Below are 26,696 nucleotides of genomic sequence, written 5' to 3' on the forward strand. Positions count from 1 at the left end.
TGCAGCTACAGAACTGAAGCCCCCCTTTAACCCATAACCTCTCCCAGGATCTTTTAAAGGAAGCACTATTTCATCTTGTCTCTTCTACTGACCCAGCTCTCAAAAGCTACTCATTTTCTTCCAAGGATTCCTTACAAAACAGATTCGGTGTAATTTGGGGAATAACCGGGTGATATAAAAGGGAAACCAGGTGGCTGTTAGTGGCTTCTAAAATATCCATTAGTACTTTTGAATAATGAAATGTGATCATAGCAGTAATAATACAATACAATAATACAATAATAACAGTTGATAGTTCTATACCACTCTACATGTCATGTCATTTGACTCCTTAAAAACCTATGTGATGATAGGCACTGCAGGTACTACAAAGTGTCACAAAAGTCTTGTGGTTCAGTCATGTGGTTTTCAGTCCTATCAGACTCTTCGTGACCCCATTTGGGGTGTTCTTGGCAAAGGTCCTGGAGTGGTTTGCCATTTCCTTCTCCAGCTCATTTTACAAATGAGGAAGTGGAAGGCCAAAAGGATTGACTGACTTGCCTACGGTCACAGAACTACTAAGTGTCTGAAGCCAGATTTGAACTCAGGAAGGTGAGTCTTCCTGACTCCAGACTTGGCACTCTATCCACTGTGCCACTTAGTCCCAAAAGTCTTAGTGCAGTTTAAAATGTAATGGCTTAAAATTGTACTACCAATTATGGGACACATTACGGTATTATTCCCATTCTACAGAGGGATTGACAGCATGGTATCACAGTGGCATAATGGATAGGAAGCTGGCCTTGAAGTCAAGAAGATCGAAATTCATAGGCTACTTTTGAAAGAGATTGTGTAACCCTGCAAAAGTGACTGAACTCAGTGCCCCCAGGCATCTAAGGAAATAGAAGGAATCATGAACACTATGGCTTGCCATAGGAGAGTCTTCATTGGGAGAGGAAGAGCCTTACCTAGATTTCCCTTCACTGAAACATTCCTGAAACATTCCTGAAAAATGATAGAAAAGGAAACCGAGTCTCTCAGAGGTTATGTACTTTGTCCATAGTTACCCACCTACTGGCTAGTATGTGTCAGAAGAGGGATTAGAACTATCATCTCTCTTTATGGTCAGTCTAGTATTCTTTCTAATGCACTTTGTACCAAAGAACTATTAAGTGCTATCTTGTAGTCATACTCTAAAAAGGTATTTTCTTTTTATTGAAAGGGGGAAAGAGGGGAAAAATAAAGTTTGGTTTAATTTTTTCTTGTCATTAGCCTATATCATTTACTTTTTGCTTCACCATTCTTTTCAATCTTACAACTCTCTGAGCTTAGTTTCCCAGATATTATTATTCTTTTTTTTTAACAAATGACAAAACTGAGGCAAAGGGAGTCAGTTACCCTAGATTACAAAGATTGCAACTATCAGAAGTAGAATTCAAAGCCAGGCCTAGTGGGCTCTAATTCCTGCACTCCCTCTAATGAGTCATGCTGCCTCCCAAACAGTAAGGCTCATATAGAGTTACCTAGTGGCACAGTAGATAAAGCACCAAGCTTCAAGTCAAAAATACTTAAGTTCAAATCTAGCCTCAGACATTTACTAGCTGTGTGATGCTAGGCCTATCATAGTGTTTGTTTGCCTCAGTTTACTCAACTGTAAAAAATGGGGATACTAACAGTGTCTACCTCGCAGGGTTGTCATGAGGATTAAGTATTTGTAAAGCCGTTAGCACAGTTCCTGGCACATAGTAGACTCTGTACAAATGCTTATCTTACCCTGCCCCACCCCAAACTATATTACAAGATCTCCCCAAAGTCTAAGTGTACTTTTAAGCTTTAATAACTTCAGAAGTATAACTGCTTACAGACCCAAAAAAGCATCATTTGAAAAAATATATTTATTTACACTTATTTACCTTTGTGAACTTTGAATAATAAAACTTTAGTTTTAACAAGATGGGGCACCCAGTCATCCTGCTTAGCATTGCAAGTTTCAGGATGACATTTTCTCAGACCAGAGGATCAGTCAAGGAGGTTCCCCTGCTTGGCAACCTCAGTCACTTGATCTATGTCCATTAGCCTTTTTCTTCTGAGGTCACATCAAAAATGTCATATATGAATCAAAACTTCAGTCCTTGGGTGACCGTAAGACTAGGGTTATGTGTGATCCTTTCAGTCACTGAGCAACAGCTAGGGAAAGTTTTTACAAAATTTGAAAATCAACTAGAGCTACGCATGACACAAGACAATGGTTCTGTTGAATTTCAAAAAGAAACATTCAGGGGGCTGCTAGGTGGCACAGTGGATAAAGCACTGGCCCCGGATTCAGGAGGACCTGAGTTCAAATCCAGCCTCAAACACTCGACACTTACTAGCTGTGTGACCCTGGGCAAATCATTTAACCTTCATTGCCCTGCCCCCCAAAATAAGAAACATATCACTTACTTAATTTTTGTAATAATTTATCTTTTAAATAATGCTATTTTTAATTTTTAGCATTTGTACTTCTGAAGTTATTCAAGCTTAAAACTGCACTGAAATTTTTGGGATAGTGTATACTGAAGACACAGATGCCTCATTTCTATCTCTGTTCCTGGGAGGGTTTATCACTTCTACCCACATCACCCTGATTGAAAAATTTCTCAAATGAATCTACTTTCAAAACAATGTATCAAAACTAATTAGATAAATGAGAAGTCCTGGTCTTCACCAGAGTTCAGAGGAAGCTCCTTTTGGAAAAGGAGGCCTTGATACCTGTTATCCAGGGAGATGGGGAGGAAGATTTCCATTTCTGAAGTGATAGAGATGCTTTGAGCAAAATAATAACATATCACTGAATAGTAAGCCCTTCTTTCCTCCTTCTGGCAATTAGAACTGTTCATCAGCTTCCTCCTGATCACCCCACTGTAAATGAAGTGACAGCAACTAGAGTTGACTTTTCCATTAGGAATGCTTGCATGCTCCCATGGTGAACTTCAGCTTGAGGAAAAGAAAGAAATTCTCCAGGGCATTGGCAGTCTAAAGTACTACACAGCTGATCACCTGGAGAATCACAGCTGTGATTCCCAGGTTTTAACTGTTTCAAAGTAAGACATGAGACCCAGGGATAGCTCTTAATGCCTGAGGAGAGACAACAGAATCAATGCATTTAAGGGAACCATGAGGGAATTTCGACTTCTTCAGAAGCAACCCCTGCCCCCCCCCCCAAGCAAGTTTACCCCTAACTTCAATTCAATTTACAATTACCTCCTGGGAACGGCAGGGCAGGGCAAAGCGGCAAAGTGATTTGCCCACAGCCAATCAGACAGTATGTGTCAGAGGCGAGAGTCTTCCCCCCAGGTCCTTCTAACTAAGACCTACTCTCTATTCATTATGCTGCCTTTGCAGAAGTACTAATAATTACAATTAATAATTATTTAATTCTAAGAACAATCACAATAATAAAAACTCCCATTTAGGTACCTCTTTAAAGTTTTGAAGTCCTTTCCTCACAGCAGCCTTGTGAGGTAGATAATGTAACAATGTTTTCCCTTTCCTATAAGCAAAGGGCTCAGTTAGCTCATTTGCCCAATACCCCATCCCACAGCTATTAAATGGCATGGCCAGGACTTGCACCAAAGTCTTCTGACTCCAAATCCAAGGCCACAACCAGAAGAACTTTCCAGAGCAATAAATGAACGGTGAAGATGAGAGAATTCTTCTCAATAGCAAGGGACAACTTGATTAAAACTATTTATTCATGCTTGCATTCATTCCACAAGAACTTATTAAACGCATGCTATAATCTAGTCACTCTACTTACCCTACAGATACAAATAGAAAATAAAATAGCCACTTCTCTTAAAGAGTTTACGTTATACACATGGGGGGGGGGGAGCTCATATACAGGTAAATCAATGGAAAATGTATACCAAACAGAATAAATTTGGTAATTTGATTGAAATGGCCCTATCTCTTAGACTAAGACTTTCAACATAGAGTTGATTAAATGTCTGTTTTAGTTTCAGAATCTGTATGCTAACTTATCTAGGGTCTTCTGAAAGATTAATCATGAGTAGTTGAGTAAAAAAAAAAATGGACGCATCTAAACCGTATTCTTTTCTCTCTCAACTTGCATTTCACAGCTCCATTCAATCCAAACAAAGGAACAGATAGCATTGTCAAGTTTGACACGTTTGGAGATGGAATGGGTAGATACAACGTATTCAATTTCCAGTATATTGGTGGCAAATACTCCTACCTGAAGGTTGGTCACTGGGCTGAAACTTTATCATTGGATGTCAACTCAATCCACTGGTCCCGAAATGCAATCCCCACCTCCCAGTGCAGTGACCCTTGTGCTCCTAATGAAATGAAGAATATGCAACCAGGGGATGTCTGCTGCTGGATCTGTATTCCCTGTGAACCCTATGAGTACTTGGCTGATGAATTCACCTGTGTGGACTGTGGGGCTGGGCAGTGGCCCACCCCAGACTTGTCTGGCTGTTTTGACCTCCCAGAAGACTACATCAAGTGGGAAGATGCTTGGGCCATAGGTCCCGTGACTATTGCATGCTTGGGCTTTATGTGTACCTGCATGGTGGTGACAGTCTTTATCAAGCACAACAACACCCCTTTGGTCAAAGCGTCAGGCCGGGAACTCTGCTACATCTTACTCTTTGGGGTCGGTCTTTCTTATTGCATGACATTCTTTTTTATCGCCAAGCCATCACCAGTCATCTGTACTCTCCGACGCCTGGGCTTAGGCAGTTCCTTCGCAGTATGTTATGCAGCCCTACTGACGAAGACAAACTGTATCGCCCGGATATTTAATGGGGTCAAGAATGGTGCTCAGAGGCCAAAATTCATCAGCCCCAGCTCTCAAGTCTTCATCTGCCTGAGTCTGATCCTGGTCCAGATTGTAGTGGTGTCTGTGTGGCTCATCCTCGAGGCCCCAGGTACACGAAGGTATACGCTACCCGAGAAGCGAGAAACAGTCATCTTAAAATGCAATGTCAAAGATTCCAGTATGCTGATTTCCCTTTCCTACGACGTGATCCTGGTGATCTTATGTACTGTGTATGCCTTCAAAACGCGGAAGTGCCCGGAGAACTTCAATGAAGCCAAGTTCATCGGTTTTACCATGTACACCACCTGTATCATCTGGCTGGCCTTTCTGCCCATCTTCTATGTGACATCGAGTGACTACAGGGTAAGTCTTTTCCTGCTTTTCCCACCCCTTTTCATGTTTTCTTTACCTACCTAGCATTTAATTAAGCAAACCCCTAATAGATAACATCCCTCATTCATTTCCCCAGAAAATAGCCCTTCTATTGTGAATGTCACAATGAGCCCTGTGAAGGCAAGAGTTAGAGTCTTTTCAATAAAAACATGATATGGCCCACAGAGCAGCAGTATTGCTCTAATGGAGCAGGGCAATGGTCTGCCACAGGTCTGTCAGGAGGCCTTGGCTTGTGACTTTAAACTGAAAGATGCTTGTAATAACATTTTAGAAATAGCAAGCGTCCTGAATGCCATCACTTGCTATTCAGATATCTTTTATTGCTCCCTAAAATAGACTTAAAAGTCAATGTTTATCTCTTCTATCCTCTCTAAAGCCTTGGTGCATATAATCTTTGGATTTATGAATTTACTTCTATAAAATACTTCTCTACTCCTAACCTCACTGCAATTCAATTCAGTCCAAGAAATATTTATTTGTAAATGCCTCCTCTGTAGAATACTGTGCTAGACAAACTCAGCCCAGCAAAAAAAGAGGGAGGGATTCTAAAACCCCAGTATGTTAGCTCTAATGATGGTTTCTCTGGCCCATTGAAAAGACCCCTCTCCGCCCCCCCCCAGCCTCTAGTTATCCCATTACCCAACTGTAAGAAGACCAAAATAGATCAAAATATTTCTATTCCATCCTCTAAAGAGAACAGATTTGAAGAATTTCCCTGAATTCACTGTAACAGAGTAGAAAGAGGATTGGCTCTGCAATCACAGGACCTGGATTCAAATCCTATCTGAATCATACTACTTGTATGACCTTGGCCAAGTCACTTACCTTTCTGAGCCTTAGTTTCCCTAGGTAAAATAAAAGGATTGGACTGAGTAAATGAAAAAGCTTTAAGTTCTTAGCATATTCAAGGGTACAAACATCAAAGCAAGAAAAACATATTTCCTTCTTTCTTTTTTTCTCTTTCTTTTTGGGGGCAATTGGAGTTGAGTGACTTGCCCACCATCACACAGCTGGTAATTGTCTAAGGCCAATTTTGAATTCAGATCCTTCTGACTTTGGGGCTGGTACTCAATCCACTAAAAAACCTAGCTGCCCTTGATAGTCCTCACTTTCAAGGTTGCTTAGTACATAAAGAGTAATAGTAATAATAATGGCAGTATTTGGGAAAGTCACTTAACCCTCATTGCCCTGCCTGAAAAAAAAATTTTAAATAATAATAAAAAATAATAATAATGGAGGTAACTAGGTGGATAGAGTACTGGGCCTGGAGTAAGGAAGACCCGAGTTTGAATCCTACCATAGACATTTAACAGGTGTGAGACCCCTTATCTTTTGGAGACAGAAACTCTTTTGCCTCAGTTTCCTCTTCTGTAAAATGGGGGTGATAATAGCACTTCCTAGGGTTCTTGTAAAGATCAAATGAAATAATATTACAAAGCACTTTGCAAACCTTAAAGTGCTATATAAATGCTATTATTATCAATACTTTTTGTTGTTGTTGTTCTATAATTCAGATTTATTTTACTCCTAGTGACCATGTAGACCATACTGTCCATGAGGTTTTCTTGGCAAAGATACTAGAGTGATTTGCCATTACCTTTTCCAGTGAATTAAGGCAAACAAAGTGACTTTCCCAAGGTCACATAGCTAGTAAATTTCTGAGGTTGGATTTCAATTCGGGTCTTCCTGACTCCAGGCCCAGCACTCCATCCACAGCACCACCTAGCTGCCTCCATTATTATTACTCTTACCGTTATTATAATTAATAAGGGGGACAACATATACTAGGTTTCAGCTGTCGAGCTAAAATGGCTTTTAATGTCCCTTCCTGATCTAAATCTTTGATCCAGTGACCCTAGAATGTGCTTCTTAAATTTAACATGAAAGACAGTGTTGCACAGGGTAAGTTAGAAAGCAGGTCTTAGAATTAGGAAGAGCTGAAATTAAGTCCTATAATTTATGCATACTGTGTGTGTGTGTGTGTGTGTGTGTGAGAGAGAGAGAGAGAGAGAGAGAGAGAGAGAGAGAGACTGACTTAACCTCACAAGATCCTAGGCAACTCTCTAAGTCTGAAATTTACAGATAAACTTGCCCAACTGTATCAGAGGAAAAACTTTCTACAAGTAGAGTTCCTTCATGTTGTTTAAATGTTCTCCCTAAAATAAGAATATTACTTTAATCTACACATGATAGAAAAAAAACCATTCCATTGTTCATATCGCTTTTACACGGGGCTATTAAAATGCAGAGATGTCAGCCCAACTTCCCTCTCTTATAACACAGCACATCCATCCATTGCAGTTTTTCAGTGTGTTGAAAACATTCCTCAGTTGTTCTGGAAAGGTTTCCTAAATTGCCCTGAAAATACTGATCCAAGATTCCCCCAAAGAATGAGCATAAGAATTGTTGTTTTCATAAGCTACTACTGGCTATGAGTTTCTATAGTCTTCATTCAAAGGGATTCCAGTTTAACCTTAATCAAAGTCTTAATGAACTTGGTGCATAACAGCTACCCCAAATTCAGTGTTCCTCTACATGCTGGTATATCCCTTGTGACATATAGAAGTTCAAGAGACATAGTTTCTGGGTAATTAATAATTTTATTAATTATATTAGCAAATAATAAAAGAGTCATTTGGCTGTCTCTTCTAAACCAAAAACCTCACGGAACCCACTCAACACTTAAATGACATTGGAAGAGTAGGTATTCCTGAGGGTGGGAATAAACTCTGATTGGTTAACAAGTAATGCAAGAATGAATATTAAAATTGAGAGGTGGACTTATTCTAATGAGGGTCTGGGGGATGTGACTGATTATTCGGTCTTGGACAAAGAAACTTATCTCTTCCCATACCACCCCAGTCTAGGGCAATCTAGACGCAAGGGGAAATCTCACTTCCATTAAGACCTGTCTGACTAAAACATAATGGGCCAGAATCTACCAGTTCACCTAAACTAGAATTTCTTTAACTTTTGAGCAAATTGAGAAGGCTGTCTGAATAGCCTACAGAGGTTGATTAATGAATGCGGAAAAAGAAAGGGGAAAATCTATCATAATTCAGTAATTGGTTATTAATATAAGAGAGAAATAACCATTTCTCTCACCCTCAAACCTTCTGTACATTGGCGGCTCCCATAATGCATAAAACCTGAAACAAAAAAAAAAATTCTAGTTTGACTAGAGAAAATCCCCAAAACGATTGAAAGACTGGCAGGCAAGCAATCACTGACACAGCTCAATATATTTAGTCTACCTAATAGATCATTCAGAATAATTTGGATCATTGGGTCCTTTACATCATGAACAAGAAAAATTAGGAAAGGTGAATAGGAATTAGGAGTTAAGAAAAATGACCTCAGTCTCTAAAAATATAACCATCTCTATAACTCTTTGAAACCTCTTAAGATATTGATGAAGCTTGATAGAGTCAATCTTAAAGTCAGGAAGATCTGAGTTCAAGTGTGACCTCTACTCCATATTGGCTGTGTGACCTTGGGCAAGCCACCAACCTTTCAGTGCCCACAGGAAACTCTCTAAGACTATCAATTGCAGAGCAAGTGATGAACTGCTTTGGGAGAGGAAGTTCCCCCTAAAATCATAGATCCAGTCCAAAGAGGAAGAAAAAAAGATAGAAAAGTGCATAGGGGTCAGCTAGGTGGCACAGTGGATAGAGCACTCAGGAGTACCTGAGTTCAAATCCAGCCTCAGACACTTAACACTTACTAGCTGTGTGACCATGGGCAAGTCACTTAACCCCGATTGCCTCACTTGAAAAGAAAAGTGCATATGGCTTAGATTATAGGAGCCAGTAAGTAATTTGTAGATATGTCTTCTCCATATTAAAGCAGAGAACTGTTCAATTTAGTGCAACCCAAGTCCCAAAGCCCATTTGAATGGGACTCTCTCCTCATTGGTGGAGATCAATGAGGGTTACATTGGTTCACTTGGCCTTCTATATAGAATCTCCACCCCACCTCCCAACTCAGTCCCTCTAAGTATATTTCATTCCTCCTTTTAAAGGAATATTTTTGGAACCATCCTCAGCAGAAGTAATTTGGGAAGTTGGGACTATAAATAATTGCAGCAATAATTAGTTTGAACTCTGGACACAGTGGTTTAAAATGGTTATCCCCCAAAAGAGTCACTACCCAACAGAAAATGCTTCAGGGAGTAAACATAAATAATGCCAAAAGGAAGTAAACTCCCTTAGTATTTCTGTTTTAAAAATACAAAATATAGATTTTCTTTTGATTGTTTTAGAGTAGTACTAATTCAACAGAGTAGCCAACTGGTTTTCTTCTCTGGATGTAGAATCTGAGTCCTGGAAAAATGCCAGGAAAGTTCTGAGGCAGGTGTACAGGTGGTTGGGAAGTTAAATTTATTTAGTAAAATTAAAAGTAGCCAAGGCACCAATGCAATAAATTATTCTGGGCTAGAGGTATTCTGGCAAATATTTCACAACCAGCTCTCTGAGGGGAAAAAAGTACTAAATGCACTTTGAAGATTAATTTGCTTTATTAACATTTTCTCCATCACTTTCTTAAGCATAGACAATTACCAAAATAATAAAGGAAGCCCTGATTTGTACATAGGGCTTGATGATTTCTGTGATATAAATGTTCACACTGAAAATTATACAGTTGTCTCCAGTACACCTCTATTTTGAGCCTTCACTGTCCCCCCACAAACAGTGGTAGTTTCAAAAGGTTAGTAATATTCCTTGGAGTGAACAGTTTTAATCCAACAGTGAGATCAGGAACCAAGATTTCAAGGGGTCAAAAAAAGAGAACCATAACAAAGAATTCTTATATCCAGGACAAATTTAGTTTGGGGACAGTCCATCATGGGTTCAGGTCATCCCCATGAGAGATTCCATGATGTGACTGATAGTACTCAATACCTCAACCCATTGGGAAGAGGCAGAGAGGGAATGAGAGATGGCAAGCTAGATGGTGACAGGAGCCTGAGGGCATTGGTTTGGTCCAGAGGAAGGAAGTGGTTATATAAAATAGCAAAGGGCAACTAGTTGCAGAATCATAACAGGAAGGAAGTGCACCTCATTGGACACTTATGTCCTGACACAAAGTTCTAGTCACTGCTGCCTACTATGACTCTGTGAAAGAGGCAGTAATCATAGATGGTTTATTTTATAGGAGTTTGGATGCTAAAGAAAAAATATATTTATGATGATTGAGGACTCATCAGCCTCAAGTAAAGATTTTAGAAGGATGAGGGAGACCTTGTCATGTTTGTAAGCAGCAGGGAAAGGAGCCAGGTGATAAGACCTGGACCTGGTGTTATTGGTATGGAGAATTCCCAGATGAAGACACCCCTCCATCAATGCAAGTTGACATCTTCTCTATGATGAGTTGAAGTGACTTGCCCAGGGTCATACACCTAGCAAATGTGACAAAATCCGCTCTCCTGCCTCCAAGGTTAGTGCTCTATCCCCTATCCCATCTAGCTGATAAAACCTTCCTTTCTCCCAAGGCAGGAGTGACCTTTCCCCAGCAGCTCATATTCAGCTTTGTTTTATGCCTCTCTAACATAATTATTGGACAGCTAGGCGGTACAGTAGATGGAACACAAGGCCTGGAGTCAGGAAGACCTGAGCTCAAATCTGGCCTCAGATACTTATGAGCTGTGTGACCCTGGAAAAGTCACTTAACCCTGTTTGCCTCAGTTCCCTTGTCTGTAAAATGAGCCATAGAAGGAAATGGCAAACCACTACAGTATCTTTTATTAAGAAAACCCCAAATGGGGTCACAAGGAGTTGGACATTACTGAAAAACTACTGAACAACAAAACGAAAACATGCTTATTATGTAATATTCTCTATTTAGTTAGCTATGTTTGCCTCATCTCCCTTCTGGAAGAGTATAGAGGGGGAAAACTGGACTCATAGTCAGAAGACCAGAGTTTAAAACCTGGTTCGACAGATTATTAATCATGTGGCCTCTGTGGGAAGGGGAATAGAGAAAGGAACAAGCATTTATTAAGCCATCTGTTATGTGCCACCGTGCATTGTATCTAAGTGCTTTACAAATATTATCGCATTTAATCCTCACAACAACCTTGTAAGGTAGATACTATTATTATTCCCAGTAGATTGTCGAAGAAACAAAATTCAAGTGACTTGCCTAGAGTCACTTATCCTGGAAGTGTCTCAGGCTAGATTTGAACTCAAGTCCTCCTGACTCTAGGCCCAGTGCTCTATCCACTGTGCTACCAGCTCTCTCACTTCATTTCCCCAGCCCTTAGTTTCCTCATCTGTGAAATAAGGGGATTGAGACCAGATGATTTTTAAGCTCTCTTCCAGTTCTAACAGTCTCTGAGTATACTAGGTTATAAACTCCATTAGTGCAGGAAAGATATCTTATATCTCTTCAAAGTTCATAGCAGTACTATGTATACAATTTTGTAGTTGTTCAGTCATTTTTTAGATTCTTTGTGACCCCATTTGGTGTTTTCTTGGCAGATGCTAGAGTGGTTTGCTATTTCCTAGTCCAGTTCTTTTCACAGATGAGGAAACTGAGGCAAACAGGGTTAAGTGACTTGCCCAAGGTCACAAAGTTGATAAGTGTCTGAGGTCAAACTTGAACTCACAAAGATGAATCTTCCTGACTCCAGGTTTGGCCCTCTATCCACTGTGCCACCTACCTGCCCCCACATGTAATAAATGCAGTGTGGCATAGGAGATAGAGAGCTGACCTTGGACCAGAAAAACCTGGGTTTAAGTCCAGCCTCTGACACATACTTGTTGTGTTACCATGGGCAAAACACAGTCTGTCAGTTCTCTAAGGAATTCTCTAAAATTATAAGTTTCAGGGAATGTGTTGACCTGCATTAGTAGCTAGAGTTTCTTCATCTGGGAGTTCTCAATATCAATGAACTCAAAGGTCCAGTTCTTATCCTGTGAATGAATGAATGAAGAATGAATTAAGTCAGTAACTAAAAAGACTAATATTTGGTGTTTGTTTATGTACCCTATGACCTAGATACTCACTTTTCTTTCCTAGAAAGCACATCCCAGGGAAATCAAAGTCCCTAGTCCATTACACTGAAAGTTAAAATTCAGGAACAGTACCCTTGAAGGTCTCATCTCAGAGATGTATGTTAGTCCTAATTTGAGTGTTGAAAGCATACCTTGGGGAACCAAACTGAGAAATCTATGAGTTGTATCCAGAAAGTAGCACAGAAGGGAGGGGGGAAGCAAGTTGAGCAGAGAGCCTTGAGGGATGCCTTCAGAGATAAAAGGGGAAAGAACAAGGAACCACTGTCAGAGATGTTGAATAAAGTGACAAGGGAGGTCAGACGACACTGAAAGCAAAAAACTAACCAAAACCTAGGAAAGAGAATGAGCAAAGAATGATTGGTATGATCAAAGTTTCTAGAGATTGAACAAAGAAAAGATAAACATAAAAGATTCTCTAGACCAATGGTGTCAAACAAATAGAAGCAGATCCCTGCTGCCACATATTCATTTAGAAAAACACAAATTAACATTATCTGTCCTGAAATACATTTTTATTGATTTTGTTAAATATTTCCCAGTTATGTTTTATGGGTGGCTTCTACCCCACAGGCCTCAGTTTTGACACCTTTACTCTAAGCAGAAGTCACAAATGCCTTCAATGCAGAAAAAGCATTGTGGGAGGATTTCTAGCAAGTACAAGAAGATTGTTTTTAAGGTGGATCCATTTTTTAACACTGCGGGGAATCTTAAAGATGCCAAATTTACTGGTTGAAAGCATCTACATTGCAGCCACTTTTTCATCCGATGTTAGCATTTTCTTCTCTGTGGCTTTGACTAACAATTCACAGAGGAGCAAAATGAACAAAATAAGGTTAAGTCTGGGACAAATAAAACATCCATCCAGCAATGCAAAGCTATTGCCTTTATTTATAATCACTGTACTTGGGGAATCTGAATTTCCATAAGCATCATCATTACAACTAACATTTATATGGCACTTACTACATGGTAGGCATGGTGCTAAATGTTTTACAATTATGATCTCATTTGATCATTGATGAATCAAAGAGGAGGCATCATCAAATCTACTGAATTTTTTAAAATACTATGAACTGGACTGTATATAGTTTATGTTGGATTGTGCTTTTCCATACCCTCTTCGGTTAGCTGTCTTCATGTCTCTAACCATCAGAGAGACTTACCAAACAAATTTTTTCTTTCTAGGTGCAAACCACAACCATGTGCATCTCTGTCAGCCTGAGTGGCTTCGTGGTCCTGGGATGTCTGTTTGCACCCAAAGTGCACATCATTCTGTTCCAGCCCCAGAAGAATGTGGTCACACACAGACTCCATTTAAACAGATTCAGCGTTAGTGGAACTGGAACCACTTATTCACAATGTAAGTACAGAAATCTGTTCCTTGTTTTTAACCTGCCAGTCAGAGCACGAACTACAGAATGGGCAGTGGAATGGTGGGGATGAACACACCCAGTTTTTCCTGAAAGACATACAGTTTCCCAGTCATTATTCAGTGGCACCTGAGGGGGTACCAAGAAATTTCTTCCATACACAAGCATCTCCCCTATTAGTCTGAAATCCAGCTGCTTGAGACTCATTCTTTGGAGGTTTTAAGGACTTCTTGAAGAGGCAGTTGAAAGACTTGACAAGGCACAGTTGAAAGACTGGGAGTGAGACTACATTGGTACCAAGCTCATCCCTGCTACCTGATACCTATGTGACCCTAGGTAAATCTCTTATCTTCTCTATGCCTCACTTTCCTCAGCTGTTAAATAAGGAGACTGAACTAGATGACCCCAAAATCTATGAGCTAATGACCAATCGAGAGTTTATCAACCATCAACATGCCAGGTACTTTCTTAGGTACCAGGGATACAAAAATGAAAAATGAAACAGCTGGGTGGCACATGGTATAGAGTGTTGAGCCTGGAGTTAAGAAGATCTGAATTCAAATTTGACTTCAGACACTTACGTGTAGTGTAACCTTGGGTCAATTACTTACCTTCTGTTTGCCTCAGTCTCCTCAACTATAAAAAGGAGATAATAATAGCACCTCCCTCCCAGGATTGTTGTGATTCACATGAGATATATTTGCACAGTACTTGGCATATAGGAGGCACTTAACAAATGTTTTTTTTTTTAAAAAAGGTTTCTGCTCTCAAAGAGCTTACATTTCATATAGGAAAATAATATGTGAACATAGAAATGTATATATAATAAATTCAAGATAATTTAAGTAGGAAGGGCTAGTACTAGGAGGATCAGAAAAGGCTTCATGCACTAGATCTGAGCTTTGAAGAAAATTCCAAATTCTAAGAGGCAGAAATGGGAAGGGGTTCATGTCAGATTCAGGGGACAGCCTAGGCAGAGGCACAGAGGTGAGAGAATGAAATGTTTGGAAGAAACAGCAAGACCATTTTGACTGGATGGTAGAGTGTGCGAAGGGAGAGGGAGTGATGTATAATAAACCTAGACCACTATTAAAATTCAAGTTAGGAATGCATCATTTTAAACTACTCTTAGTAAACACTTTGGGAATGAACCAAGGGCACTGGTTAAAAGGAAGAATTAGTAAAAAGCTTACTGATAGCCAGATGACAAAGAAGATAGGAGAAGCAGGACTTCCAGGGAGAGGGCCTAAAAGGGAGAGTCAAGAAAAAAGCATTTACTTCTCATTCAACAGACATTTATTAAGTGTTTAATATGTTGCAGAAAATGTGTTAAGGGGCAGCTAGGTGGTGCAGTGGATAGAGCACCAGCCCTGGATTCAGGAGGACCTGAGTTCAAATCCGGCCTCAGACCCTTGACACTTACTAGCTGTGTGGCCCTGGGCAAGTCACTTAAACCCAATTGCCTCACCAAAAAAAAAAAAAAAGAAAGGAAAGGCAAAACCCAGTGCCTTCCCTCAAACAGGCATATTTGAATGGGGTGGGTAGTGCCATGAGAAAAGTTGTTTTTCGGTCACTTTTCAGTTATGTCTGACTCTCTGTGACCCCATTTGGGGTTTTCTTGGCAAAGATGCTGAAGTGCTTTGCCATTCCCTTCTCCAGCCCATTTTATAGTAGCAAAGACAAATCCATACCAGGGGTCAATACTTCAAAATACTCAAGATCCCTGAGAGTAAGCCCATTAGTGCCCCAATTTCTGCAACCAAGTTAAGGAAGATCTAATTGATATTCTTCCCAGCAGCAAATGAAAAATCCTAATGAAGTAGGTTCTCAAGGAGGCCTGGACCTCTAACCTTTAATAGAGAGCTGTTAGAGGCTCCAGAGTCTTTGGAGCTTCTCACACTAAAACCCAATGTTAGAATGATGGCAGTCACAGAGCATTTTAAGGACCGTGAAATCAGTTTCTTTGCTTCTCTCAGTAACATGCATGCTTATTTCTAGAGCACACTCACCTACAAAGCAGCCCAACCATTGAAGATGATTAGTCTAAACAAGGCAAAGCTGAGTTCTCTGGGTTACAGCCAGGTAACATTGTCACATTTGGGATTGGGCAAGCTCTACAAAGCAGTCTGGGGAAATTCCCATGATTTGAGGCTACTGGACAGTATTTCCAAGAGAAGTAGGCAGGTAACTGAGGTCCCTTGTTTATTATTTGAAAAGGGCACACAAAGTGTGCAGAATGTCTATTGGTAGCCCTAGCCACAGGAATAAACAAGAAGCAAGGAATGGGATTATTTTTATATCCATTATAATTAAATCAGACTTCAACAATCTAGAAATATCAACATGGGGGAGAAACTGGAAAGAAGTTTATATCTCCCCTTTCTCTCTGGAGAAAAAAAACAATAGCATAAATAAGATTAGGTTTAAAAAGTTCATTAATAATGAATGACTAAGTGTTTTGAAGTATTTAAGAAATACCAGTTTACACAGAAATAGTATAACCTTGGGGCAGCTAGATGGCACAGTGGATAAAGCACCAGCCCTGGATTCAGGAGAACCTGAATTCAAATTTGACCTGAGACACTTGACACTTACTAGCTGTGTGACGCTGGGTAAACCATTGCCCTTTATTGCCCCATGAGAGAAAGAAAGAGAGGGAGAGAGAAAGAGAGAGAGATAATAGTATAATCTCAATATGAACAAAAACCATACTTTTTTGACTAATATATTTTAATGACCCATCTATCTGTTCTGATTATAAAAGCTAAGCCTAAGGTAAACCATATTTGGTTAGCCTACTTTGAATTATAACCTTGCCAAGAAAGCCTCAAATAGTGTCACAGAGAGTTAGATATGACCGAAATGACTCAACAACAACAAAACTTTGAGTTGTTAATACAAGTTAACTGAAGATGATAAAACTGCATTTCTTCAGAAATGCTTTATGTCAGACTTTTCATTGATCCAGACTAATCTCTTCCAATTTGTCTAAATAGGACTGTCACATAGTCAAGAAAAGAAAAGTACCTGCAAAAAGAAAGAGTCTAGAATTATACCTCGCATCAACCTAGAACGTACATACCACTATTCATTCTCAAAGTACTTTATAAATATTAGCATTTACGTGGATTGGCTAATATTAGTAGACAACCTTTATCCCACTGTGATTTGATCCTTGTTATTTTAATTGACCCTTATGTCTGTGAGCTAATAAGTTGCATATATCATTACTCCCATTTTGCAGAAAGAAAAACTGAAGCAAAGAACCCAAGCACACATAAGAAATCAGGCAAAATCCTGACTAAAACCTAGATTTCCTGATTCCCAGTCCTTTATTCTTCAAAGTCACTTTGCAAAGTACTTTGCTGGAGGCAAGGACAGAATAAATGGATGGATGGAACTGGAAATCTGGAGATCTTTGGCTCTATTCCTGAAAATGACTCTGACCCACTACAAAAGTCCGAGCAAAATCCTTGTCTACCTGCAATGTAAAAATGAATATAATTAGAATTCTCCTCTCTCACCTTCAGGGACATTTCCTGACATGGAAATGTCTTTAAATTTCTTTGAGTTCATCAGACAAAGGTCTACATAAAGAAAGGAAAGAAACAAGGGCCTATTGACTGCCTGCCATGTGCCAGGCACTGTGCTAAGCACATCACAGATATCTCATTTCATCTTCACAAGAACCCAAGGAGGTAGGAGTTGCTTTCTGTCCTCCCACTCCCACACAAACCTTTTGTATTTAGATAAAAAGAAGAGGTCGATTTTTTTCTTATTTGCTCAGAAATTATTGGAAGTGAGAGTCATAAGAAACTACTTCCCAAGATTAGTGAACAGAGATCCTATCATAGGGAAAAAAAGAGATTGTATGTCTTTGAAAGTGGTGGTCAGATGCAGCTAGGTGGCGCAGTGGATATAGCACTGGCCCTGGAGTCAGGAGGATCTGAGTTCAAATCCGACCTCAGACACTTGACACTTACTATCTGTGTGACCCTGGGCAAATCACTTAACCCCGATTGCCTCACCCCAAAACAAAACAAAACAAAAAACAAAGAAAGTGGTGGTTCATATGATTTTTTTCCCTTAATTCCAAAGCCCTGTCAGACAACCATGCTCCATCAAAAATAGGTGTACAAACATACGTGTTTGTATGATCCTTAGTGGATTGGCCTACAGAGTGGGAATATACCCAGTCTTGGACAAAATAGAATCTCTTTTGTTTATAACAGTCATGCAGATTGAGGATCATGGGATCTAAGACGGGAATAAGTATTTATTAGCACTAACTATATGCTAGGCACTGTGCTAAGCACTTTACAAATATCATCCCATTTTATCCCACAAAGTGGGATATTATCCCCAATTTACAATTGAGGAAAGTGTGGCAGATAGAATTTGAATGACTTGACCAAGGTCATACAGCTAATAAGTATCTAAGGCTAGATTTTACTCTGGTCTTTATTCCAGGCCTAGACTTTGTCTTTTTTCTTTGAGTTAGAAGAGACCTGAGAGAGGAATTTTGCAGCTGAAAAGCACTTCCCAAGCCATTTAGTCCAACTTTTTCAAAGTACAAAGGAGGAAGGTGAGACAAAGAACTTGGCCAAGGTCACACATTCAAAAAGTGACAGAGCTAGCCTATGAAACTGAATCTTCTGACTCCAGAACCAGGTTCCCTTTTAGCTATCTCAAAAACGATTGATCAGATTATATTAATGAAAATTATAAAATAATTTAGTAGCATGGAAAGAACATTGTACTTAATAATAGACAGCTAGGAGGCACGGTGGATAGAGTGCTTGAACTGGAGTCACAGAGACTCAACTCCCTGAGTTCAAATCTGGCCTCAGGCACTGATTAGCTATAAGTATCTTACCAGCTCATTTTACAGATGAGGAAACTGAGGCAAAGGGGGTTAAATGACTTGCCCAGGGTTACACAGCCAGTCACTATTAGTGTTAGGACTGGAAACCAAGCAATTATGACTTTGAAGTCAGCTCCCTTATTTGTAATGATAGTTCTTACAAACTATTATCATGGTGACAAGCTCTATTCTGCTTTTTTTCCTCTTCCCAGGACATAGATTGTGGGAAAGGTCAAGCCTTATCAAGCTCTTTGTTAAGTCTAGCAGGAATATACCATCTTCACAAAGCTGAGCAAGCAAAATCTCAGGATATCTCACCACTAATTTTAACACCAGGGGTATTTAGTCACTGAGGCTTCCTCCACTCCCCTTCAGCAAGGGCAAAATAAGAAATAATGTAGAACTTTGAACTGGTTGGAAACTTCATAATCATCTAATCCAACCCCCTTAGGCAAAGGTAGGCTGATAAATGTTTAACAACCAGTGGAAGGCAGGCAGGGTAGGGTTGTGGAATAATGTCTACATGGTACACTTTTGAGTTTTATCTATATTATTAACATTTTCTCCATCACTTTCTTAAATCTGGACAAACAACAAAACAACAAATCAAACCCTTATTTATAGCACTTGCCAATTTCTTTTTCTTTTGGGGGGGGGGGGCGGGCAGGGCAGTGAGGATTAAGTGACTTGCCCAGGGTCACACAGCTAGTACATGTCAAGTGTCTGAGGTCAAATAAGAATAGGCTATAAATACATATTTTATAGAACTGAAAAGCCTAGACTTGGAGTCAAAAGACTGCCATATAAAAAAGAAAAAAATGTAAACCTGTTTCTTTCAAGCCCATTTAACATCATATGCTTAATTCCTAAAAGCATCTTATTTAGATGAATACATTCTTTAAGGCATTTAATACCTAAAGTCAGCTAAAATACATGGGAAGCTTCAATCTAAATTGATCCTAACCAGTAGTTCGGCCTTCCCTAGCCTTCTGCATTTTCTGCCTCAACTCAGTTACAATATTCATCACAAAGAATATTCTGTCAATGTAAGCACTCATGTCTGAGAACACTGAGAGAAATTCAGAGAACACACAGCTGGCAGGAAGAATCCTTAAAAACTAAACCAACGAGCCCGTTCCTTTCAGTGCCGTGTTGAACAGCCTCTTGTTCTGTCAGCATGGGGATCACTTTCTATCCATCACAAAACAGCTCACGCCAAGATGTTCAACAGCATAGATCATTTCTGTCTGGAGAGCTCAGCTGTCCATATGATCAAGATGCTCTCAGAGCAGTCTTGATCTCCTGGCATTGATGGTTCACAAGGAAGATCAGTCAATTAGATCAGATGATGATGAATGAGGCAACATTTGGAAGTGGTACCTGCCTAAAATTTTAAAGGAACCAAAGCCCTTTCCAAATACAACTTTGTGTCCTTCTTTAAAAAAAAGCACCATTTTCTTGAATTAACAAAATCTTATGTCGCATTACCATGTCTTCCCTTCTTGCCCCTATTAAATCTGAATTCAAATTCTTTAGTACCAAAATATGTCTAAAGCAGGGTGCCTAATGTGTCTGAGTGTGAGAAGGATAGATCTGTTTATAAATGCATGCTCATGTCATCTAATGATATTTGTTAAATTCCTTTATGAACATAGGAAATATAGTACAATGCTAGAAAAAATGTGTAGTTTACAGAAAAACAGGTAGCTAGTATAGTATAAGTTAGGAATCAGAGGAGCTAAGTTGTTTTTGTTTTTGTTTTTTTGGTGAGGCAATTAGAGTTAAGTGACTTGCGCAGGATCACACAGCTAGTAAGTGTTAAGTGTCTGAGGCTGGATTTGAACTCAGGTCCTCCTGACTCCAGGGCTGGTGCCTTATCCACTGCACCACCTAGCTGCCCCAGGAGCTAAGTTTGAATCATATCCCTATTTCCTTGCTTACCTCTCTGACCATGGACAAATTCTCTCAAAATAATACCTCTCAAAATAATTTTCACCTCAGTTTTCCTATCTGTATAATGAGAGAGTTAGGTTAGATGTTGATTCCAGCAGTAAAGCAAATGATTTATGATCTGTTACCTAAGAAGATCTGTGTGTTACCTCATGGTATAGTACACATTTAGATCACATACAGCTCTCCTTAACTAAGTCCTAGATAATGTGCTTAGGACTCAGAAGAAAACAGGAAACAGAACAAAAATAAAACAAGCATACTGTTTCTCTTCTTTTCCCTCCCTCCCCCTCTCCTTTCTCCTTCCCTTTCTGTTTTTCTTCATAGTTGGTTTTCCTGTGATTCTGTGAGGAGCAAAAACTCCTCTGTGAGTATTCAGTGAATTTCCTATAGAGAGACCTTTATGGTTTTTGTCAGCTAAACCAGCCTTAATTGTAGGCAGATTAAGTAACCACCAATATAGTATGACTTCAGAAGCCAAGGGAAGATCCATCAGCCCAGAAAGATGCGATCCATACAAAGTAAGTGATGCCTGACGTTTTAAGTTTAGACCCCAATTCACTTAGCTCAAGGTTTTGACCCCTCTTTAAATATCAGTGTCCCAAGGAATGGTAACATCTCAAGCTTTCCATAATTTATAGGGGATAGGAATTAGATCTCTTATTCCATTAGAATAGGCAACTCCCACTGGAGGAAACTCCCTTAGCTAATTCAAATCAGAACCTTCTCGACAATTTAGAGAGGTGCTGAGAAAGTAAATGACTTCAGCAGGGTGCACATCCAGTTATATGTCAGAGGAAGGACTTAAACCCAGGTCTTCCTAATTCTGAGGATGGCTTACTACCCAACATGACCTTTCATCCATCATTTATACTTTAGTATAAATGAATTTCATCCCTTTTTCAGGAAGGATATTTTGATAAACTAAAAGAGGAAAATAACAAATGGACTCTGGAATTCCAAATAGCACAGGAAGAAAATAATGGACAGCAGATTGAGAGGTTGAAGTTAAAGAAAAGAAATTTCACCTATGTTACTCATTCATTCATTCATTCAATAAAACTTGAGTATTTAGAGGTAGTGTAACTTTGCAATTTTGCGTATGGTTGACCTGTCATTTAACCCAACTATGAGACCAGTGAGCAAGAGTCAAAGTGGGAAGAAAGGATAGAGAGGTAGAAGGTAGATTTGGTAAATGCAAGTGGGGTCAAGGTCTGTTTTAAGACTACATAGATGGGGACAACTGGTTGGCACAGTGAATAAAGCACCAGCCTTGGATTCAGGAGGACCTGAGTTCAAATCCAGCCTCAGACACTTTACATTTACTAGCTGTGTGACCCTGGGCAAATCACTTAAGCCTCATTTCCCTGGGGGAAAAAAGACTCCATAGATGATAATTCCTAAAGGTTAAAATGATGAGCTTGGAATAAGGAAGACCTGGATTCCAATTTTCCCTCAGACATTTTCTAGTTATAAGATCCATAGAAAGTCACTTACCTACTCAGCCTCAGTTCCTTGTATGTAAAATGACAACAAAAACTCTAGCACTTCCCCCATGAGGTTGTTACAGATAACACAGAGTGCTTTGCACAACTTAAAGTACTTAATGTGAAGTATTATTACTATTATTATTTACAAAAACATGTTCTAAGTGGACCAAAAGGAAATTTTATTATTACTGCAGTACATGATGAGATAGAATACTATTATGCCACTTTGTTCATTTTCCATAGGCATCAATCCATGTACCTGGTCAAGTTTGGATAGCACTATTTTAGAAGGATCATTTTGAGATCACTTTCATTGAGAGGCAGTATGGTATAGTGGATAGAGAATCAACACATTCTAGCTGTGTGACTCTCTAAAAGTTTCTTAGTCTCTCAGGGAATAATTCTCTAATATTATAAGAGAAGGTGGGGGGCGGTACAGCTAGGTGGCACAGTAGATAAAGCACCAGCCCTGGATTCAGGAGGACCTGAGTTCAAATCTGTCCTTAGACACTTGACACTTACTAGCTGTGTGGCCCTGGGCAAGTCACTTAACCCTTATTTCCCCGCAGAAAAAAGAAAAAAAAAGGGAGAAGGTCCAGACATGAATTGATTTTTTAAAATTTACTCATCTAGGGGTTCCTTACATTAGTGAAATCACAGGTGGCAAGTACCTAATTGAAAGCATTGTAGATTTGTATCCCCATAACTGCAGCCTCAGAATCATTACTTTACTCATAAAGGAAGCATATGCCAGGGAGAAGTTGGCCTTTCATTTCTTATTGCAGAGTGAACCTCCTATAATCCTCCCCTGGGGAATCTCTGACATCTCCACCAGGAGTCTCACACTAGAACTGGGCTGCCAGGATCATCGTTTATCCAGGCTACATCTATTAATCTCTACAGACACTCCTAGGGCAGGCCTGAGGATCCCTCTCTGTTGGCATAATCAAAGGGATGAGTGAGAAGACAGGCTGGATAACCCAGCAGGAGAAAAAAGGGAGCCAAGCAGTTGGCGGATGTTAGAGCTAGCATGAGCAAGGCATTGAAAATTTCCAAACAAACAGATATTCTGGGGGAAAAATATTAAGGGTCACCAGGAGCAAGGGAATGGAAAAATGTGACAGATAGAAGCAAGCTGGAATGTCTGCTCTGTTAAAATATTTGTTTTATTCCAAGTCTGATGTATTACCTAGTTATATAATGCAATGACTCTGGGGATTTGAGCTCAGTGCCATTAAATTGACTGATAGACTTGGCGTCAGAAAAATCTATTAAATGAATACATTTAGCATTGATCGAAGGCACAGGTTATCAGAACAAATAGGGTCTTTTACTTCAAAGCCAATGCAGCCTGGTAAACTAGGGGAGCTGTTCTTATGCTCTGCATTAGGGATAGAGAAAGAGGCTGATTGCACAGAGTGTGGACAAAGCATCGATCTGGAGCACTGAATTTGTGAGACTAAATATGCCTTTTGATTGGTGTGAATTGCCCTTAGCGATCAATGATGGAGCTTATTAGGTCATTTGCAGTTAGCTACAGTTTTCTCGTTGAATGCAGAAAAGGACTGTGTATCAGCTGCCTTTCAACCCAAGCACCACCTCCACTCCTCAGAAAGCCAAGGTTGGGCACCCTATGCTTCTTCTTTTTCTTTCTTTCTGGCATAGTGAATGATCATGGAAATCTGCACAAGAGCCCTTGAGAAAATGAACTAAACTCACGCTATTGAAGGTCTCATGGGCTTTTATGAGGATGATAGCAAAAACTCATCACATACAAAAAAGTAAGAGCTCTTAGATCTTTCATACATTTTACAACCTCGGGAGTAAGATGTCCTAAATATGAGCTGCACCAGTAACCCATGAAAGGAAAAGAAAGTGAGACAGTAAACTCACAGTTTAATTTTTTAAACCAAGTCTCCCTCTCTTTCCCAGGCTAGAAGGACAAGGGTTTAGATTTTTGCCCCACCTCACTCCAGCCTCAATTACAGCAGTATAAAAAACCCTTATTTTACTTATAAAGGTTTACTAACCCTAACCTGTCCCACTGTGACTGGCATGGGAGATTTTACCTACTCCCTTTTTCTAACCTAGACCAGTTTGTCCATTCTTGGCCCCCTACTTTGAGGGGCTTGTTGCATCAATGCCAAATTTAGTGCAGACACCCTCCCAGCTTTACCTTGACAACAGCTCAGAACTCTGGAGCTTAAGAGAGCTGTCAGCTTTGACCTTCCTAGTAGCAGGTCAATTGCACAAACATTTACTAAATACCTATGATATTGGGCATCTCAAAAGTCTCAGTGCAGTTTTAAGTTTTAATGGTTTAATAATAGTGTTAATAAATAGCTTTAAATTGCACTCAGACTTTAGGAACACCCTGCCTATGAGATACAGAGTGGAAAATGATAGTCATTGCCCTCAAGGAACTTACAGTCTGTTGTTAAGGGCTAAAATTCTAGCTATACTGTCTAAAATATCTAATGAGTGGTCGCCAATAAATTATAAGCTTTAGCAAGAGTTAGACTTTTAAGCATTTATTAAAGAGAATAAGAATTTGGTAAAGAGAGAGAGAAAAGCCTACATTTATCTATCTATTAAAGGGAGAGCCCATTTCTAGCTCCTTTCTCCACCAGTGTCCTTAGGAAACGAGAGCGAGTCAGAGCGCCTGGCTCTTCCTTCTTCCTCCCACTAGCAAACGTCACTTCCTGACACCAAAGACACATGTTCTTGCCCTCAAAGACCTTCCTTTCATGGCAGAACTTTTCTACAGTAAGTCTCCAGCAGGTGGCATCATTCCAATCGTTACACTGTCAAGAGGCATATGATATATAAACAAATAAAGATAACACAAGATAAAATGTGATCAGAGCAAAGGAGAGATTCGGACAAAATGCTGTAGAAAATTTTGAGGGGGTGGGGGAGAATAGGAGACTTTGAGTGAGGGATTATTAGGAAAGCTTCATGAAGGATATAATAACTAAGTTGGACCTTGAACGAAGATGATTTTAACAGGCAAAGAGTGAATTCCAGTCATGGAGAACATGATTGATTGAAGCAGATCAGGGAACAGTGAATAGTACAGGTTAGCAGGATACTAGAATGCAGGAAGGGAAGTAAATGTGAAATAAGGCTGGAAAGGACCTTAAATTCAAGCCAAAGGAATTTTTAAAAAGAGAGAGGCACTGAAGGTTTGGGGGGAAGGGAGTAATGTAATGGAACCTATGTGGAAGATTCACCAGAAACTGGATGAAGGATTGATTAGAGAGGGGAGAGAAAGGCAGTAGGGAAATCAATAAAGGGAAGTGATACAAGCTTGAGGGAATTTTTCTTGCTTGACTATGCATGTTTGAAGCAAAGATTTTGTTTTTCTTGACTTCTCAATTGAAAGGAGGGAAGAGATAGGAAGAAAATAATATAATATGCCTTTGAAAATAAAATAAAATGTAATTTAAGAGGTAATCCAAGTCTGAAGTATAGGGATAGTAAGAGTGGAGAAGATTTCAATTCAAGATATATATTTGAGGTAGAATCAACAGAACTTGGCAACTGAATGTATTTGGAGGTTGTGCAGGGAGCTTTAGATATGATCCTGAAGTTTGAAACATGGTTAACTAGGAAGATGGTGACATCATCAACAGAAATAGGGATGACCTCCACCAATGTATATCATAACCTTTAACAGTAATAAAAATCATAGTCATTTCTTCTTTACAAAACTTGTCATTTCATTGATGTAAGAATTTCCTAGTGAGAACTTCCCCTGTCTTAGTGGTTTGCCTGGGGGCATTGAGACTTTAAATAACTTTCCCAAGACCACACAGTGAATATATTTCAGAGGATTTGAACCCTTATCTTCTATCAGTCAATAAATATTCATTAAGCACCTACTATGTGCCAATCACTGTGCTAAATCCTGGAGACACAAAGCAAATTATATATAGGATAAATAAAAAAATAATTAACAAAAGAAAGGCACTAGAACTAAGAGGGGTTGGGAAAGACTTCCAGTCAAAGATAGGATTTTAGTTAGGATTTAGTTTAAAGAAAGCCATGGGAGGCAGAAGGCAGAATTGATGAGAAGAGCATCCCAAGCATGGGGGACAGCCAGGGGAAATGCTCAGAATGAGAGGAGTATCTTTTTTTGTGTGGAACAGCCAGAAGGTGACTGGATTGAAGAGTATGTGATAAAGTATAAGGAGACCCTAAAGGAAGGAGGGGGCTAGGTTAAGAAGGGCTTTGTATGCCAAACAGAGCATTTTGTATTTGATCCTCGAGGCAATTGGGAGCCACTGAAGTTTATTGAGTGAGTGAGTGATATAGCTGCACTTGTACTTTAGGAAAGATCCTTTGGTGGCTAAATAGAGGATAGATTAAAGTAGGGAGAGACTTAAGGCTGACAGATCCAATAGCAGGCTATTACAATAGTCTAGGCATGAGGGGACAAGAGCCTCCATTAGAGTGCAGGCAGTGGCAAAGGAAAGAAGGGGGCATATATGAGAGAACTTACAAAGGTGAAATCAACAGGCCTTGCCAATAGCTTGAATAGTTGGAGTGAAAGATAGTGAAGAATCAAGGATAATTCCAAAGGGGGAACCTGAGAGAATGATGTTGCCCTCTACAATAATGAAGAAGATAGTAGGGCTAGGGTTTAGGAGAAAAGATTGTGATGTCTGTTTTGGACATGATTAGTTTAAATTGTTTACTAGACAATATTTACAGACTTTGAGATATATAGAAAGTGGGGTTATGAGATTGGAGGGTCAGCTGGAGGTTGGGGCAAGACAGGTAGATTTGAGAGTTATCAGCATAGAG

The 26,696-nt window shown here is 39.6% G+C and overlaps 1 protein-coding gene across 2 annotated transcripts in view; it reads left to right on the top strand.

Annotated features, from left to right (window-relative positions):
• The window catches only part of GRM3 (glutamate metabotropic receptor 3), a 281,331-nt gene that overhangs the window by 243,778 nt on the left and 10,857 nt on the right, over window positions 1-26,696 (top strand). For both annotated transcript variants that reach the window (XM_043968583.1, XM_043968582.1), the window contains 2 exons: window positions 4,101-5,167; window positions 13,399-13,573. In XM_043968583.1, coding sequence (XP_043824518.1) covers window positions 4,101-5,167; window positions 13,399-13,573 — 1,242 coding nt within the window. The remainder of the gene's footprint in view (window positions 1-4,100; window positions 5,168-13,398; window positions 13,574-26,696) is intronic.

The sequence above is a fragment of the Dromiciops gliroides genome, chromosome 5, assembly GCF_019393635.1.
Source record: "Dromiciops gliroides isolate mDroGli1 chromosome 5, mDroGli1.pri, whole genome shotgun sequence".
Taxonomy (NCBI): Eukaryota; Metazoa; Chordata; class Mammalia; order Microbiotheria; family Microbiotheriidae; genus Dromiciops; species Dromiciops gliroides.